The sequence below is a fragment of the Venustampulla echinocandica genome (genome assembly GCF_003357145.1).
Source record: "Venustampulla echinocandica strain BP 5553 chromosome Unknown scaffold_3, whole genome shotgun sequence".
Classification (NCBI taxonomy): domain Eukaryota; kingdom Fungi; phylum Ascomycota; class Leotiomycetes; order Helotiales; family Pleuroascaceae; genus Venustampulla; species Venustampulla echinocandica.
This window is the reverse complement of record NW_022474208.1, coordinates 1,677,374-1,696,909: the sequence shown is the minus strand read 5'-3', so window position 1 is coordinate 1,696,909 and position 19,536 is coordinate 1,677,374. Positions and strand designations below refer to the sequence as shown.

Below are 19,536 nucleotides of genomic sequence, written 5' to 3'. Positions count from 1 at the left end.
GTTTTCATTCATACGAAGGCATTTCCACCCGTCCCTCCACACTACAATCGGCTGCATACCCCATTTTCCCACCCTAATATATCCATTCCATCCATCCATTTCGAGACAAATGAAAACATATACTATTATTGGTGTTGGGCGTGGGAGATGGGGGGCTCGTTTAATGCTCAAGCCGCTTATGTGAAGAGTTGGATAACACCCCAGTATTGCTCGCAGCCGAACTCACCCGGTTGCTTCCATGGGTCGTTGGTGAAGGAGAACATGACACTCTGACCTCCGCAGGCCTCGGTGATGCTCTTGATGGCAACGGCCTGGGCCTCCTTACCGGGGCAGGCGGCGCCATTGCAGCTTCCGGCCGAGGGCCATCCGCACTCCAAGTTGATACCGGACTTGCCTGGGCAGAGCTGGTCGACGATGTCGAGTTGGCCCTTGACGAAAGTACCGGCCTTCTCAGCTGGGGTATCTGGGTTGAAGAAAGCGTGGATGTTAGCTCCGACGACATCGACGGCACCGCAAAGGGCGCCCTTGTTTGCTTGCCAGGTGCTGAGGGGCTCAGTGGTGGTGCAGGGTCCGTTGTACCCAGCGGCTTGGAACTTAGACTTGCAGGCAGAGATAAAGACGGCGAGATCGGTGGCAGAGGCGTGTCCCTGGAAGATGGCCTCGTTACCGACGACGATGAGCTCGACCATGCTGAACTTGCCCCAGGCGATGATGTCGGTGACTTGCTGTTGGGCACCGGCGATTCCGGTGTTGCTAATGAAGACACCAAGAATCATCTTGAGTCCGTGGGCCTCGCATGCATTTCCAATGTTCTGGAGACCAGAGCAGTCGCTGCTGTAGACACGAACGGTGGTGAACCCGGCCGCGGCGACCTTCTTGATATCCTCGGCAACGTCATTTGCAGCCTTGCACTCACCTCCCTCGGTGTATGGGGAGTAGGTGATGGCCCATTGCTTTCCTGAGGACCCGAGCCCGCCGGTGGAAGGTGGGCTGGCTGACTTGCTTGGGGCAGGGACGGCGGTGGTGACGGGGACTGGAGCTGGGGCTGGGGCAGCCTTGCTAGTAGGGGCTGGGGCCTGGGAAGAGGTGTATGGGCACACAACGACGTAGTTGGTCTCGGTGATGGTGGTCACAACCTGGGGTTGGGTGTAGGTACCGGGTGGGTAGGTTGCGGTGGTGGTCGCCTCTGGGATGGTCTTGGTCTCGGTCAGAGTGATCGTGGTTGCTGGGATCGTGTACACGCCTGGGGTTGGGCATGTGGTTGAGAATGGGGTTGGGACCACTGGGACGGTCACGACGACAACGGTATCGGTCGAGGTGGGTGTTGGCGAAGGGACAGGCGCCGCGGAGGATGGTGGTGGTGGGGGAGGTGCGGTGGTAGCTGGGGGAGGTGGGAACCAGACTATTACCAACGCGTCAGTGAGGCTGTTCTGTGTGTGTGTGTATATATATATATATCAACATATCCAAAGACTGTTCTCTCCAGAGCCGTCTCTTTCTGCTCTACTTACGGCTTCCCTCTCCAGTGATTGTGGTGTAGATCGTGGTGCAGCCGCACGTCTCAGCCGCCGGTGCGCCGGTGCTCAAGAGTCCCGTGTTCATCAATCCTCTCTTCTCCATGTGGAAGGCCTCGTGGTTGTGACGACGAGCAGCATGGTTCTGACGGGCGCTCACGCCGGAGGCCAGGGCCGCAGCGGCCACAAGAAGGGTAGTCTTCATCTTTGATATCTGAACTGGAGAACGTAAATCAGACCTGCGGATGGGTAGAGGTGAGTATTATGGATTTAAGAGTTATTCGTCTGCGTGAAAGGTCAACAATAACGAATGCCCGCTGAAAGAGTGAAGCGGTGGTGGTGGTGTTTGGGGGAGAAAGAGAAGGAGGTGATCACAACATCAACATCGCGAGAGAGAAGAGGAGAGAAAGGAGAGAAGTAGGAAACGGGGCCTGGAGGTGGTGAAGAGGGCGGCGCAAACGAAATGGGCAGTGACAGGCTCCCGCGGCGGGCAGCGTCGCATTCGCCAATAGCAGCGCAGGGCCGGCGAGGGAAAGCAGGAACAGCTTCTTGTTGACTTGGCTTTTCAGGGGCAACATGGCTGGATCAGGGTTGCCAGTAGTGGCCGCCGGGGGGGACCCTGGGGCGGATGGTTATTATTGGGCCAAATTGGTTGATTCGGGCTGAGATAAGATGAAATGAGATGCGACGCCCTGGGCCTAAAAGCTCCCTCAGCACACAAAGGGTAGTAAAGGGGCCATCTAGCTCCAGGTTGGCGGGGCTGCCACTGGGCAGAAACACAGATTAATTATTTCAACCAGATGGCCCAGCCCCCCGAGTGCTGCTTGGGGAGGTGGGCGAGTAGTCGTCTAGTCCGTAATGCTGCTGGAGTAGACGGAAGTCTGAAGTCTGAAGTCTGAAGAATAAACGATGCGGCGACGGGGCCGGCTCAGGTTCAGGTTGAAATTACCACTGTAGAACGCCTACTCCCTAGTGGCAGCGTCCTAGTGGTACGGTACCTGACTACGACGAGTCGAAGGGCCAATGGAGGCGTAGTGCAACGCCAACCATCCACTCGGAAGACGCAGCCATTGTTGCCCTGCAGAAGGTCAATTTGCGGGGAGTTGATTTATTGTGATTATTGCCTGTTAGACAGTTCCATTTGGTACCGTACCAGTACCAAGTAGTTGCACCCAGCAGTAAACGGGTACACGTGTGCTCCAGGCTCTGTCCAAGTCTGTACAACGCATCTCCGGAGCTTCCAGGCTCGCTGATCGCGGTGGCGAGCCCTGTAGATGCCCTGTGGTTTCCCGGTAGAATCGCCTGTAAAGGGCCCTAAGGGAGCCCATCTAGCATCTAGCACCTGTAGGCTGTAGCACCTCGCTGCTTCGTACCCCCTATCCATCCAGTATCCACCAAGTTCCAACCCAAAATAAGGCGCCCTGCCATGCTCTGCCCAGTGCCAGCCGCCTCGCTCAGTCTCTGCTTTGCGGTGCAATCTGCGGCGCCTCCGAGTCAGTAGTCGTTGGCCCAGCGGGAGCAGCGACCAAGCAACCGCCGGACATTACTCCGTGTAGAGACACTTGGGACTTCGTATTGGGTGGGCTTGTTTCCGTAGGACGTGGCGAGGTTTGTTATTGTTTCTATTCTCTGTTATGCACCCATCCAACGGTGCGGACTCCGTCTCAACTGACCTCAATCAGCCTTGCAAATAACTAATAAAGTCCGTACAACAAACACCAAATAGCCTCTTCGTTCTTCGTATTGTATTAATCTATAATAATATCCCCCCATCGAATCCTGCTCCTCCACACGTTACCAACCGCTCAGTCCCCCTGGCGATCGCCCATCTCGAGCCCTGAGCCCGTCCTAGCGCCCTCACCGCACCGCTCTCGCGCCGCCAAACGGGAAATTGCGCCGCTGCTATTTCCGATCGGTTAGCGAGGACAGGAATAAATTAATTTTAGTAAAATGAGACGAAGATGACATGGAGATGACATGAACGAGTACACCGTGCAGTGTGCACTGTCCACTGCCCACCACTGCTCCAGTCCGAGGATTCTCGTCGTCGCGGCGAGCCGCCGAACTTGGTGCCACCAGATAAGGATAATAATAGGGGAAGCGAGGAGGTGAGAGAATATGAGACTCCTCTTTCTTTCTCTATTTCTGATAGTGCTGGTTTCTCCTGCATCCCTTACGACAACTTGATATATCACTGATTCACCAGCTGGCAACTCACTACTGTGCCCCTACCCGGCCCGATATCCCTCCCCAAGGAAAACCAACAGCAGTTCTCGAGTTATAGGCAGACATTCATTTCATTCAGCAATCCCCCGCCAGACATTTGAGGGGACGTCTGGCGGGGGAGATAGACAGGCTCAGATCAACAGTTGCATTTCCACAATCAAGCCCGTGCGCAAAACGGTCATGGAAATAGGGGATTGGCATTGGGCAAGCCAAATTAAAAAGAAAATTCAATAGAGGGGAAGGGAAAGTGATGTGAGACAGATCTGAGAGCTCGGGGTCTTGTGGTAAGTTTTGCTGTGTGGCTGATTACCTTGATGGTTATAGTGCGTGGCGTTGGTTTATGGTGATGATCTCGAGTACATAGGTACAGTAGCTACAGTAGGTAAGGTACATAAATATCGTAGTAATGTTTGAGTTGAAGATATCCCTTACGCAGGCATACAATAAATGTAAGATATCAGTCGCGGGCCTGAGGATAGCAGCAGGGGAGGATGGACATATTTGTTCAGCGTAAAAGCAAAGTGTAAAAAGGTTCATAGCGAGTAGTTGAGCAAGCAAACAAACAATCCATATTCGGGAAGCAGAAAAAACACCCAGCGATACATACGGCGATCTTACCTATGATTTCCATTGCTTTTATCTGATGCTCATTCTGCGATACTATTTCAGTGTGTGAGCGCAGCAATAATCTCCATCTCTTCTGGCAAGATGGAGGCAAGGGGCACGACTAGAAACAAAAGCATTTTCAAGAACCGATAAAGAAAAGAAAAGTTAGACATTTACATTCCTTAATATATAGCTATAGTATATAAACTGTCACGTTTTTAAAGCAGTCATGTTTCAATATGAAAAGACTTGGTTTCAGTGGAGTCCTGGAAAACGACGCGCGGTTATAGAGATAGATATTGATGGTCAATGTAAGGCAAGGCGCTCTGTAGGACGGCAAGAAGCGAACGGAGGGGAACTTGCTAACATTGTTGCCCTGCAGACTAGTCTAAAATAGCTGGTCGTAGGCTATACTATTGATCAGGATACAAGTTGGGAGAGATATGATCTGCTCCTTGTTAAGCATGAGCAATACAGAGTCGTCTATTGTAAGAGGCGGGTGGAAGGTGAGGCTAGCTAGGGAGGGTAAATAGTTAAGATCAAGAGGGGAAAGAGGTCGTGAAGACGCCAGGGTATTAAGTAGAAGAGAGTAGAGGGGAACTAAATGTGTGTGCAGGCATAATAAGCGCGTTACTGCGTGGGTGTGTGAAGTGTAGAAAGCGTGGTGTTGTAGGGAAAGAGGAAGATATGGATTTTAGTATAACGCGAAGCAAAAACACGCAAATTAGTAGATCTTGAATTAATAAAACAAAATAAAAAACTTTACCAAAGAACAACGTGAAAAAATAATCTTAAAAATGAAGTATTGAAACAGCAAAAGAGTTCGGCCCGTTCGTTGGAGGGCCTACATCTCTTGCCGAATAAGATCCGATTTCGTTCTTGTTATTTTCGTATTTTGCCTTTTTTTTTTACGTCCCCCTTTTTTGGGGCCTGTGCCTACGTACCCTAAATCCCTGTCGGCCTCGAAAGTACAATTCGTCCTGAACCACTCAACCAAGTGGCCGCCCTTGTACCCCTCAAAACAAAAAACGCTTATTTGGTTGTATATAGAGGGTGTTGGGAGTTCTAACCAGGCAATTTCTCACCGCCTACCTATAGCCTTGTCGGCGGTGACTACCTACCTTATCAGCTAGGTTTACTACTCGAGTAAACAAAGCAAACAGATCTACTGCTTTAGCAAAATAATATGAAGGGCCTGTATCCGCCGCTCATATATAGATATCACTAGTCGTTATCGGGTAGCACGCCTCTGCCCAGGCAATTTAGGAAGGTAGTTTACTATTATTCCGGACTAATCGTTTAGTTAAAAGATCAGGATAGCTTCCTTTTGTCGAATCCACATAGAAGCCAAGAGACGTAGCTTTTAAGTACCAAGGCCGGCTTCTATATAGTAGCCTCGTGGTCTAACCACTTGATTTAATAAAACGGGTCGCGGCGTTAGCCTGGGGCCTTTTCGAGGCTCCTTGTTTAGAATCTTGTTTAATAACATAGCGTTCCTCGCTCTCTACTATAATCGGCCCTGGTTCTGGTGCGGTTCGATTGTAAGGTCCAGGGGGAGCAGGCTCGAGGTGTCCGGCCGATATTAAGGGGCGAATATAAAACCAGACCGGTAGTTGGAGTTCGAGAGCCAGTTCGTTATGCCTGCGAGCCTTACAGAAAAAGCGATAATACATTTATATATTGCCCTGTTTCTTGTTCGAGATATATCTATCAGTTTGAACTTTTACGCCAGTTTATATAACAATACCACAAAACCGAGAGTCTATCTCCATATAGAGCGATAGGCCTTATACATAAAGAGCTATAGATAATGAAGGATATTAAAATCACTCAACACTGGAAATAAACAATTTCCATTCTAGTATATATGTTTAAATCCGTACCTGCATTTTATCCTCGTTAGTTCCCAGATTGGCCTACCCCTCTCCAAGAGAAGCAAGCCTAAAACATATCAAAAAACAGGAGCGAAATTCCCCTCCTCCTCTCGAAGGCCAAGAATACCAAGTAACACATAAACAAGTATGACTTGTATTCCTTGGCCCCAAAACCAACACAAAACCCAAGGCCAAAACTCTGGAAATAAATCCTGAACCGAAAACCTCCCTTGGCGCCTGGTCTCCTCGAATATCCTACACCGGTTAATTCCCATTCGTTGTCACGTCACCTAATCATTCAAGGTTCGTGAATAAGAGAGGGGATTCTCATAGGGGAGCACTGAGTAGGGTTCAAGTTATCATGGAATGCGTTTTTGTCAATGGCTGGGGAGGCATTACGCAGGAGAATGATTATTACTCTCGTCTGACTTTCATTTCTTCGTCGAGCAAGCAACTAAGGTGCTTTCTCTTGGTAGATTACGGGAGGGAGGGAGGACATCAGTATAGAGACTACAAGAGTGGAAATTATAACCGATGTTTATGTTCAGATGATACCAATATATAAACGAAGAGTATAAAATGGATGGAGGCAGCACTGGCGTATATGACAGGCTGAACAATAGTGGCATGCAAATCATGCTCTAGCTCTAACCGGTTGGTGAATACTACCCTAGAAACATGCGTGGCCGTTTAGAGCTATTTAGATACAACAGAGAGGTGGGACATGTGTTCCTAAGGGGGTGTATGGTTATAATTCGAGCATTCCAACAACAACAATATCTTCAAGTTCAGGAAAGCAAGGTGCTTATTGGCTTGATACTTAAATAAGAGGGTGCTAGTAGACTAGAAGTAAGAATATTGAAAACATAAATATATGTCGAGTATGCTAAAGTCTAGACGAAAGGGTATATAAATGAAAGATACAACAATAGTAAACATACAAGCTATTAATGTTTCTAAATAGTCTAGACTATTAGTAAAACAAACCACAGTAGAAAATGAATAGTCCCTCGGCGCTAATTGGTCAAACGGATCAGAAATGCATGTGATATATATATGGGCTTAATTTGACAAACCCAACAGCGGCTTCTCCGAGTTTGGAAGGGGAAGGCATCCATCCGCTCGCTCAAGATTTAAACCCCCCAGTTTAGCTCTTCCGAGAAGGCCTTTTATTATTATTACAGCCCTATGTGGAATATAGAGATGGCTCTATTCATACGTTCTGGAAACCTCGCTGGACTACTAACAAGATTGTTGTATTCATGGTTATAAATGAACTCGACTTTCATCAAACCTAACCAACCAAGCTCACCCAATTACGAAACACCACACACAGGCAAGGAGCAAGGGCAGAATAGTACTTAATGACCAATGATTAATTATTTTTTCAAAGCTCAGGGCCTAAAAACACCATTCCTATGCGAAAACGACAAAAGTAACAGGAGCAGCAATGACGACGACGATAATTACAACTCAGACCAGCAACAAACGCCTTCTCCAACCCCGATTCTACGTGCCTGGGCTTATTCAATCGATTTAATATCAATCAAAAGCCCACCCACCACTTAATGCATCCGCTATACAAGAATTTCAATGCAGTGCAACAACATCCCCTCACCGCTCAACCGGAACATCCGAGTACTCCTCTTCATAGCCACCGTGGTGATTAGAAGGCCAAGCACCAGTATAAGCACTTCCCTCCTTGCTACCGTATCCTGACCAGGTGGCTTGGGATCTGAGACGCCGTTCCTTCTCGAACTCACCCCATCGCTTCATGGTGATCTTGGAGCTGTCGAATTCGCCCTCGTACTCAATGCCGGCCTTCTTAGTCTTCTCCCCAGCTGTCTTACGAGTATCACCCCAGGAGAAGTCGTCAAACTTCCAGAAAGCATAGGTAGGGAGGATGAAATTCCAGATTGGAAGGGAGAGCAAGTAAATACCCATCCATACGACGTATGACCATCGGTGGGCCGTCAGTACAATAAGAATAGCGGGCAGACCCAGAATCAGAGCGAGAAGGACAAGGGGAATAATCTGAGGAGGCTGTCTAACGATGGAGATGATGACTAGACTAATGTTAGTGATGATTTGGAGTAGGGTGGACTAGAGGAGTGACTTACCGACATAGAATGTAAACGCAATGGCGGCAGGGAGGACAAGAGTACCAACCAACTCAATGCCGACAACAAATTGCATACTGAAGCAGAAGGTACCGCACAGATCCCGGACAAGAACGAGTTCCATTAGGTTGTGGACGGTACTGTTAATCCATCTACGTCTCTGAGATAGGAGAACGCTGAACTGCTCTGGTACGGTAGTCTTGCACACGGCCTGAGGGACGAAGATTTGCTTGCGCTTCGGGAATGTTCGAAGCATGAGGGTTGACAGATATCGATCTTCTCCAAGCAGGAGCAAGTTCTTCTTATGCAGTGTGTCGACAACGTTCTCAGAGTAGTGCTCTACAACATCAGGGTTGGCAAGGATAGGCACCCAGTAATTGTTGCCTCCCTTTGGCGTTTTGATCCGGTACATGCAGAAACATCCGGGTAGACAAGTTACACCACCAAAGACTGATTCGAAGGATTTCGACAAGTGATGGGAGATGAAGTACTCGAAGACTTGAATGGCAGAGACCCAAGATGCTCTCTTGTTGGCGATCTTCGTCTCACCGCAGAGACCCATAACCTCAGGATCCTTCACCATAGCGGATATCATATGTGTCAAGCTGTCCGGGAATACCTTGGTATCGGCATCCACCATAAGAACGACCTCGTAGAAATCCGGAGAGACACCCGTGATCTTCCATAAACCATTGAACATTTCGAATTCAAGCTCCGTCATGCGCTCGTCAAACATAACCTTCTGTAGGAAGGACATGAGGATGATCTGACTGTCACGCTTGCCTCTATTTCCCGCCTTGCTTTTAGATGCTTCATCCGGTGTGCCGCATTTGACTATACACAGCATTGGAACACGTTGCTGCCTCTCCAAAGGTATCGTAGAGTTGGCGCCATAATCGTAGAAGCCAGAGTACACCTTAGCCATATTGTGCCTCTTGGATCCGCTTGCGACAGCAACATAAGAAAATGCGGGGACCTCCTCTGGGAGAACGGAATGATCCTTCATCATGCTGAGGACGATATCTGGAGTTGCTACTGTTTCGCCTTTGCCCTTGATCATACCATCACACACCACTAGAATGGCCTTGTGACTATTAGGGTAATCCGTCATAGCAACCGAGTCAAGAGTTGTCCGAATAGCGAGTTCATCCTCCGAATATGCAGTCACGAGACATATGGCATGAGCAAGAGGATAGCCGAAAGGTTGCCAGTCAGCAGGGGGTTGCGGTACAACAGCTTCGTGGATGAAGCCAGCGGGCCCAGGGCCTTCGTAGTCGGACTGACCGCTATAGCCATTCGAATCAGCCCGCAAAAAGCTATTCCGGCTGCTGTTCTGCTGCGTGAACATTGCCTTGGGGGGAAGGAGGGCTGCAGTTGAAGTCTGACTGGCCATTGTAGTAGGTGCCGGACGTCCCACGCGTGATAATCTATTATCTCCGGCATAGGGGCTCGTAAATCGAGATGTCGTGGGGAGGAATGTGCTACCGCGCTTGCTTGTTCTGTCGGACCCGGCAACGGTGCTGCTGGGATCTCCTGGGATCCTAGGAGGAGCACGGTAGATGTCGTCTGACCACTCTTCAATCTGTTGGTTTCGCTTCTTGGAGTTGGAAGATTGGGAGGTCTTTGAAGCAGCATATTTCCGGCTGAGGAACCACTGGAACATCAAGGCAAGGACGAACTTCGACACAACAATCGACAAGATGAAGACCAAAGATACATACAGCACGACTTTCGAGGCGATACAACCGACAGTCTCTGTATCAACGGATCCGACTTTGATGATTTGCTCGAAACACTGAGCCATCTCCTTGTCGGTTTTGGATTGAAATGAGTGGGTAACATCTCTCCCATGGACGGCAGCGTTCAGGGCAGATGATCGGTCGCTGATCTCGACGAATCTTGAGGGTACAGTCACCTGCGTTCCATTGAACCACTTCAGCAGGTCAAGGTCAAGGACGTTCCCGGAGTAGACCATCAAATTTCGGCTTGAATTTTTGATGTCATCCCAGGTAAAATAGACGTCCCCGGCGCTGTTAAGATTGTAGAAAGCGGAACGGGCATTTGCAATGGTGTGGCATTGATATCCTAAGTATTCAGGTACGGTCTTGTTGACAGGGCTAGATCCGTCCTGGTTGAAAGTCGTACATGGGAAGTACCACGCAAGATCATTATTAGCGTTTGTTGGAACATCGGATTTTGCACTTCTGGTGATCAGTCCCTTGCATCTGCCATTGACGTTTTGGAACAAGAAACTTGCATCCTGGCCGGCGTGCTTCTCTGGAAGGTCATACAGAACATTTGCGTTGTCCTTAATTCCTTTGGCAGCTGGGTGATGCGATCCAGATAGATCGTAGGCGCTGCCGTGAATGATCATGTAGCCACCTGTAACCTCATTGACACGTAGTCGAAGTCCCGGGTTTCCACAGACAGCTGCCGTAAATCCGAAGGTGAGGAAGCCCACTCCAGCCATGATAAGGAGGATAATACTGATCAGGCCCATTTTTTCCCTCCAAGCTCGCTGCTGAGCCCTTGCGGGCTTCCCGAAGCACTTCAGCATAAAAGCCGGGCACCAAAAGGTGACGATAGCGCAGTAGACATTCCATAAGCTTGGAGGCTTCAGTGCATCAAGTTGCTTTTGTCGCTCCTTCTCCTCCTTTGTCATTTTCATTTTTATAGTTTTCTCACGAGTGAGCTTTTGTCGGCTGCGCGACGAGCGGCCAACCTTTTCGCCCAAGCCCATCTCAGGTCCAGCGCCATGGCCTCTTGAGCTCTGCTTTGTTGGGGCGGTAACGTCGGACTCGGCTTCATTTGAAGTTCGCAGGTCGGAGGACTCGGTAATATCGTCGCCATCTTCTGCAATGGGGTCATTACCGGTTGACGAGGGCAGAACCTCCATCCTCGCTGCATGCTGCCTGTAGTGGAAATTCGGATGGTCTGAGGTGATTCTGCCGCGCTCTGGTCGGATCAGACTTCTCTTCCTGTGCATATCAGGAAGCCCTGATGCTGGTGGTCCATGGGGAGAGCGTGCCAATGGTTCGGTGGTTGGCGATGCAAGGGGGGAAGGGAGGGTTTCTGCGAAGGAAGTCTTTGAGGGTCCGCGTTGATGATGCCTCGAGGGAGATGCTGGCGATGCTGGCACTCCTGCAGTGGAATAGTATCCTGCCTCCTCATCTTGTCTTCGTCGTCTCGATGAACTTCGGTATGAGCTTCTCGGCTCGCCGCCAGCGTAGTCGTTCGCTCCGGGCCGTTGAGGGAGCGACATCGCGCTAGAACGAAGGTGCTGTCAGTAAAGGGTTGGTAGCAGCTAGCAGTAGTCGCGATCGACCACTACTTGGTACTTCCGCTGTGGTATGCAGCAGAAATCGCAACAGGGAGAGTGGTTGCAGCTTGGTTCGCACAACAAACAAGCAGGCGCTATGTTGTGCTGTGTGTTGCGTTGCGTTGCTGTGTGGCAGCGAACAGCACGTCTGGCCTGGGCACGACGACAACGGGTGTAGGGGTTGAAGCAAGTTGCGAGATGCAAGAATGCAGAGTAACACACGTACAGTGATGAGGCAGAAGAATGCAATTAGAGGGAGAAGTGTTTGTTTTCTCTCCGTCATGGAGCCACCCCTGCGGGCACGACACAAGCGGGGGGTGAAGTGTTCCTTGGACGACAGACGATCTGAAGCAGCCGTGGCTGCTGGGTTACAGGATTCTTCTGGGATCGGCCACAGCAACGGATGCAAGATCGGGGTTCACGAGGTTGGTTGACGGAGCTGCAGTGGAGGTTTGGGGGACGAAGGAGGATCGGCGGAGGACCAAGATTCATCCAAGAACTCAGCCTTCTCCTCTAAACGCGATCTCGTCGTGTCGTGTCGTCGTCGTCGTCTCGGCGGGATGAAGTAAAGTAACTCTGGGCGACGGGGGAAAGCGAAGGTGGCCGCGGCAGTGCTTGCGGGAACAGTCTACATAAAAATAAAAGCGATTGAACGGCGATAGAAACAGAGGCCTTAGAAGTCAAACCAAAAAACGAGGGAGAGGGAGAGAATACGGAGTAGATGGCCGTGAAGAGGTTGAAGCCGCGAGATGTGGAAGGGAGGAAAATAAGCGTCCGAGTCCTGAGTCTTGTCTCCTGAGTTGCTTAGTTGCTGGGAATTCTCGCTTTGGATGATGAAGATCACGAGATCTGGGCCAGTACGGGCGACGGGAGCGGAGGCGCGGTAAATAATGATGGTTCGGTACGGTGCGAGTTCCCGTAGTGGAGGCGGGTGTAGTCCGCCGTAGTGACTACTGGGCGACTACTACGTATTGTGTCTGGAATAGGCAAGAGACCCCTGCCCCGGATGCTAAAAATATCCCTGTCAGGGGTTGGCCCGGCGATCTACGGAGTACGTCGTTCGACTGGATTATATAAGCTGGGCTCTTGGTCCCGCCCGCAACCCCCTTTTCATTATTGATAAATAAGGCAAGGAAATCAGATACATAAGGGAGAGCTGATACCCTTCTTTCTAGACCATCTCCCAGTCGTTCTCTTTCTCTGCAAGTCTTCAGGTCATGAAAGGCTACCCCCTACATTTCCCCCAGCCGGCCAGCGACAAGTCCCGGGTGTCTCCTGGCAAATTGCAATAATACGAGGCGAGAGGGGCGGCCTTGCAGTTGAGCCTTTTTCGAGACGTGACGTGACCTGTCTCATCGGTGGCGTTCGAACTCCGAGGGCCAGAACCCCATCCGCAGTGGGCCGACGACGCCTGGCAACTCGGGTTTTGGTTTTGCAGCGTGCGACGGCGACGAGGCGACGAGGTGACGAGGTTGATGCCAATTCTTTTTGCGGCAGTCAATTTATCCTCAGCATCTTGCAGCGCCTCCTGCGGCCTTGGTACGGAGCCCTCCGAACAATACGTGATCTTCTAAGTTTCAACGGAACAAGCATTGGCGCTCCGGTCGATCGCATCGCGGGAATTAATGTAATTTATTACACGGGTTGGCTGGTTTTCCGGGACGGGTTTCGAACCCAGCAAGCTCCTGACGGCGGCTGGCATTCATTCCCAACATACCATACCGATGCAAAGCTCGCAAGTGGGGTGGATCATGTACTGTATGTTCAACGCCCTCCCGTTTGATGATTATTGACCGGTGTGTGGTGGCGGTGGTGGAAGCACTTGGGGTTTTCAATAAATGCCTGTCTGGTCCCATTGAGCCTCATGGCTGCCGCGAAAAGCAATTCAGGTCCCACCGGGGGATGGCGAATTTTCCATCGGCTCGCTGGACCGGACTCCTTTCCTTTCAAACATTGCTGGCTGAGTTAAGCGCGATGCAATGAGATGCGGCCATTATTCAGTGGCAGCCTTGCTTCGTACGGCCTGCCCAAAACGAGACGGCTCTGCAGAAACCTGTCCAGTCAAAATGTTCTGTTCGCAACTCTCCGCAAGGGGCTGAGTTCAATGGTGGCACTGCCCTGAGCTTAGCAGCTTAGCAGCTCATTATTAGCTTGAGCCTTGACAAGACGACGACGAAGGTTCGAGCCACTGAGAGGTCGGCTCCCTAATCCTCCCTAGTGCGAAGTATATATGTGATGGAAGTAAGTAACGCTTTTGAGGGACAACTCCATTAGAGAACTACCTAACCGCTATAAATCTTGTAAGGCTGAGAGGACTACTGCTCTTCCTATCCAGTAACCGCTTTCCCGTGCAGTTAGTCCAAGCAATGATAGGTCGGCCTGCATTCAGCCTCACTGCAATGCAGCAATGAGTTGGCGTACGGCTGAAGCTTCAGCAGTGCGGAGTAATCGTGGACACTGAAGTCCACGATTAAGTGCGGGCAGCTGTACGTAGCTCGTACTTGTACATTATCTCGGGGACCCACGGGCTGGATTTGGGATTTTTGGGACATCGATAGGTACTCGATTATCCGGATAATATTACTCGACGCTTCATAGATTAACCGTTTGTGTGGTTGTTGTGGTGGTGTTTCAAGTACTACGAGGACCTCGGACACAGGTCTCCTTCCCCGTAAACAGGGCCCTTTATCATCGCGGGGTACAGTAGTAGCACAGTAGCACCCACAGAGCGACCATACCTCTCTATCTGAATAATAAAAGGCGGTATATTATTCTTCGTCCGGGGGCATTCTGCTTTTCCACCTTTCCATCTCGGATCTTGGAGCGGCATTTGATTTTATTAGCATGCTCTGCTTGGACTGGTGCCATTTCCGTCAATGCCATGACGACGATTGTCCTCCTCGGGGGACCAGTGTGATGTTACTCAATCAGCTGGACGTGCCGGCCCGGGATACCCAGCTCTGCGGTTTTTCTGCAACTGGAACTGGAACCACACTTTTGGATAGTTCCGGTGGAAAACTAGAGCGGCAGTACTTGGTAGTTCTGCCAGCTCCTGAGTAAAAAAAAATAGGGCCCAAGACTCCACAACACGATCTTCAGCTCAGCTCAAGGCAGCTTTTGCAAACTTGGAGCACAGCGTCCCACTCCTGCAGCCTACCGCCTGCAGCATGTACTTGGCCCATCTACCTCTTAGACATTGACCTGCTGCAGGGTTCAGCGGCGTGCTGTGGTGCTGTACATGTACTAACTAGTAGGGCAGACAAAGATCTGACGTGCGAGCCTCCACTGCTTGCGCTACGCTCTTGTACTTACGCAGTGCTAGGAGTGCTAGCAATAACTAGCAATTATTAGCAATTATTAGCACTAGCTAGCACTGCCTGTATAGAATATGGAGTATGGGCTATGGAGTATTTACATACGCACAGAGTATAGTATCGAGGTAAGCTCGGGAGGTGCTTTGCACCGCGTTTAACGTTCCACTCTGTTCTTCCATTCCTGTCCTGCATATAACTGATATCCAGCATTCCGCTGTCACTTGGCCGCCCATAACAGCCGCAGCGGTTGGCCCCTCCATGAAACCATCACATCGACAAACCCTCTCTGGGGCCAAGTTGGTTGAGCTCGTATACTGGAGCATTCACTAGCATTATTGGGAAAGAAACGGGCCCCTACGGTACTTGCTAGTTCCCAGCATGTCCGTACAGGGCCACGCGCCCAGTAGAGTTATTAGTGAGCACTAACCGCTAAACCACCACTAAACCACCCACTGAACCGCTGAACCAGAGAGCAACGCCAGGGACACCCCTAAGCGTCCATTAAACCATTCCAATTCCACTCCCAATTTCACCTCCGCCCTCAGGGGTGTCGATCAACTAAGTTTTAACATTAGCAACTAATAACCTACTCCCTTTACTGTTTACGCGAAACAGACGGTTACTGTCCAGTACAGAGAGAGGTCTGCTCTGCTCCGGCCTAATACGTATGGACTGGGAGACCCCAAGCGCAGCATCTCAATAACAAACAAACCAACCACCCCACCCCACGCAGTTACCAGCCTACCTTACCTTACCTAGAGTTCCATCCCCTACTCGAATAGATATACGAAGGCCTTACCAGCAACCGGTACTCGTAACTCAAAGCGCAACCCCCAGAACCCCTCCGCGCGCCGTGCATGTTTCTGCTGCCGCGGCTTCCGAACCGAACCACGAAGCACTGAAGAGCGAGCAGCGTACTTCTTCCAGTGCACTTCGTAGAGTTACTAGTACTAGACACCAAGAGGCAGAAGCAGATTCAAATTTGGCGCTTCCTCCCTCCGCCTCCCTCCGCCTCGCTCCCCTCTCTGCCTCAGCCCCGTCAAGCACGTCAAAATCCAAACCCGGCCCCATCAGGCCCAAACCCTCCTCCTGGTATCTGCTCATTGCGGCTGACCTGACGGTAAGACACTACTGCAGCTTGCTTCAGGACCCTCTTCAAAGAAAAAGCCTTGGGCTCCTCATGAGTTACCGTATTCTTTGCTAATTCATCGTTTTCTCACCGCCAGCGCCACTCCCGGCTTGTTCAAGGTCCCTTTCCCCCGGGCTACTTCTAGCTTATTGCGCTCGTCCTGTGCTGCTGCTGCAAAAACACCCAACCCTCTCTCAACCACGAAACTCTCCCTCCCAAACCACCTCCTCGAATTCCCTCCTTTCGCCTCCGCAATCTCCAGAAGTACAAACCACGGCCGTGCTAAAGGGAAGGGTACATGCAGGCCCAAAGGCTGCGGATCTGACCCAATCTCACGGCGGCCAAGCGTGCGAGAGACTTTGGCCGGGCGAGTGCAGACTGTTAGGAAAACATGATGGAAACACAATCCCCCCCTGGGTCCGTCCCCAGGAAACCGCTATCCTCAGACCCCTCAACGCAGTTCGACGCCGATGGAGACAAGGAGAATATGGGCAGGAAACAGCCCCCTCCCCTTCCTATGCCGACTATGGGCCGTATGCTGGGAGCTCCAATGTCCCCGGTGAGGGTTAGTATCCATGCGGAGGATTGGCCGCCGCGGGCATCAAGCGCCAGGATTGAGGGTGGCGATGATCATGAACGGAAGGTATCGACGGGCAGTGAAGCGGATACGACGGAGCAATACGAGATTTCAGACCACCAGGTGCCTATTATACAGGAATTTCCATTTCGACCCAACTTCACGAACAATGTGGCAGAGCCCGTTCAACAACCCCAGATGGCTGGGACTCCTGCCGATAGTTTAAGTTCGAGGTCCGGCTCCACTGCTTCTTCAATCAAACATTCCGGCGCCAGACGCCAGTATCCTGAGCGGATAGACGAGAATGGAGACGATGAGTTCAGCCCGCCTGTGCCTCGATTCCAGTATCACCATCAATCTCACAATTCCGAGGGATCGAACTTTCGCCCTCGCGTGTCCTCGATGCAGCAACCGAATGAGCAAATAGATATGGGGACATCAATTGGCCGACATCTAACTCCCACGCTTCCAGGCGCCAGAGGGGCTCAAATACCCCGTCCAATGTCGGCGTATTCTGATATGGGACCCAGAGGTCGTTCTCCGTCATCATATATGGCTCCCCATTCCCCAGGTTGGAGCGGATATCGTGCACCCTCGGCGCATTCTGGACGGTCGTACGAAGGCAGACCGATCTCATACGTGGATTTGGCAAACATATCTTATCCTCAAGCCCCACCAGCCGCTATTTCCATGGATAATTCCCAGTTAAGGTCTGTTGTAGGAACCAATGCCTCGCTGCTTAGCATGGGGAAGACCCTTGAAATGTACCGGCAAAATGTGAAGAAGTTGAATGATGCGGAAACACAGTATGCGTTCGCCATATTTTTGATACAAACTGCGCAGGAACTTGGCCTTGGCCAGGATGGTGGCGCTGATTCGTCGCGGAAAAGTCCCAAACTTCCTAAACCAGATAGTCCTTCCCTGACCCATCCTCAATCGTCTCCCCAAGAACTACTGAGTGAAGCCAAAAGCATTCTGCAAAAATTATCTGATCGGAGTTATCCTTTCGCGCAATACTATTTGGCTGATGGATATGCATCTGGACTTTTCAGCAAGGGGAAGAAGGATTATGGGACAGCCTTCCCCCTTTTTGTAGCAGCTAGTAAGCATGGCCACGCGGAATCGGGATATCGAGCTGCTCTGTGTTACGAGTTCGGGTGGGGATGCAGGAAAGACCCCGCAAAAGCCGTACAATTCTACAGACAATCCGCTTCAAAAAACCATCCAGGCGCCATGACCCGTCTTGGCCGAGCATGCCTATCCGGCGATCTGGGTTTGAACAAGTATAGGGAGGGCTTGAAGTGGCTCAAGCGGGCGACAGAATCCGCAGATATGCAATATAACGCAGCGCCGTATCATCTGGGTCTCCTTTACGCCACTGGATATGGAGATGACATTTTCCAGGACGAGGTATATGCCGCCCAGCTCTTCACCCAGGCTGCTGATCTGGGCCATGCGGAATCCTGCTATATCCTCGGCGATGCTTACGAGCACGGGAAACTATCATGTCCGCGGGATCCGGCACTGAGCGTGCACTTCTACACTGGAGCTGCGCAGCGAGGCCATCCTGCTGCCATGATGGCTTTGTGTGCCTGGTATATGGTTGGCGCCGAACCTGTTCTCGAGAAAGACGAGAACGAGGCCTATGAATGGGCGCGCCAAGCAGCGGAGTGTGGTAAGTTACCCCGTTTGAGCTCCAAAATGCCGTTTAAATAGCTCCTAACATGATTCCACAGGCCTCACCAAAGCCGAATACGCCGTGGGATACTTTACTGAGATGGGTATCGGGACACGCCGGGATCCCCTAGAAGCCAACGTCTGGTACGTCAAAGCTGCAGATGCAGGTGACGAGCGGGCCAAAGTTAGGCTGGCTGCTATCAGAGCCGCTGCCAGCGGGGGCACGCCAATGGAGGTTGCCTCGCCGCGGAGCGGGAAGATGAAGAAAAATCCCAGCGGGAATGAGAAGGAATGTGTTATCATGTAGTGTTGATGACGGGACGGCCTAATGGATATATATCGTGAAACGCGGGCATAATAAGGGATGCTCGAAGCCCCGCGTATCGAGACGAGGGAGGGGAAGACCTAAGATTAAAAATTGGGGACAAAAAGGATAACAAGACACCAGCAAGAGAAGGTACCTCACAAAGGAAAAAAACCCCCACACACAAAGTTATTCAAGAGCCAGACAGAAAGCAAGAGGGGAACCCTCGAGATGAAACTAAATCTCATGTATATAGGTTCGGGGAGGGGATATAATGTTGTAGGGGTGGGGCCAAAGGCTAAGCACACATTCACGAATAAGCCGTTTGAACGTTTTGACGCATCTCACAACAACCGGCGTTTATTGTTTTTCCTGCTTTTTTTTTCATCTTTACCCCCCGGCACACTCATTTTTCTTGTTTTCCAGCATAGAGCAAAAACGGGATTTCTGGTTTTTCATTTTGCGGTTTTTTGTTTTGCACGGGATTTGGGGAATTTTGTTTTGGAAGGGGGAAAGGGGAATTGGAGGGAGGGAGGGCATTATTTGGGAAATTTTTGTTATCATGTTTGCTGTGTGGAAAGCGAGGTACTACGTAGGTAGTTGTGTGGTTGTTTTTATGGGTTGTTGCTTGTGTGTGTGTGTTCGGCCATCGCTCGCGGGTTGCATTGTTTGGAGGAATTTGCATATCTTTGCTAATTAATTAGTCTACCTATTAAACTCTAGAAAGATTTGTACTTTGCTCCTGTCAAAGGCTATTTTGAACTGCTATTCCGCTGTGTGTTGTTTGAAACAGGTGTATTTTCAGTGCACGGGATGTGATGTGATGGATGCCATTTGTGGATTTTGAATTGATGGAAGCGACTTGAAATTTTCTAA

At 50.6% G+C, this 19,536-nt stretch overlaps 3 protein-coding genes across 3 annotated transcripts; 1 reads left to right on the top strand and 2 right to left on the bottom strand.

Annotated features, from left to right (window-relative positions):
• Positions 1-176: 176 nt before the first annotated feature.
• BP5553_06151 (Glycoside hydrolase) lies at positions 177-1,719 on the bottom strand (the record flags this gene model as incomplete). The annotated part of the gene is made up of 2 exons (XM_032014774.1): positions 177-1,402; positions 1,512-1,719. 2 exons carry the CDS (start codon positions 1,717-1,719, stop codon positions 177-179), a joined length of 1,434 nt encoding a protein of 477 aa, XP_031869455.1.
• Positions 1,720-7,834: 6,115 nt separating this feature from the next.
• Positions 7,835-11,602, bottom strand: BP5553_06150 (Nucleotide-diphospho-sugar transferase; the record flags this gene model as incomplete). The annotated part of the gene is made up of 2 exons (XM_032014773.1): positions 7,835-8,286; positions 8,341-11,602. 2 exons carry the CDS (start codon positions 11,600-11,602, stop codon positions 7,835-7,837), a joined length of 3,714 nt encoding a protein of 1,237 aa, XP_031869454.1.
• A 4,891-nt stretch (positions 11,603-16,493) lies between these two features.
• Positions 16,494-18,663, top strand: BP5553_06149 (HCP-like protein; the record flags this gene model as incomplete). The annotated part of the gene is made up of 2 exons (XM_032014772.1): positions 16,494-18,354; positions 18,416-18,663. 2 exons carry the CDS (start codon positions 16,494-16,496, stop codon positions 18,661-18,663), a joined length of 2,109 nt encoding a protein of 702 aa, XP_031869453.1.
• Positions 18,664-19,536: the final 873 nt, after the last annotated feature.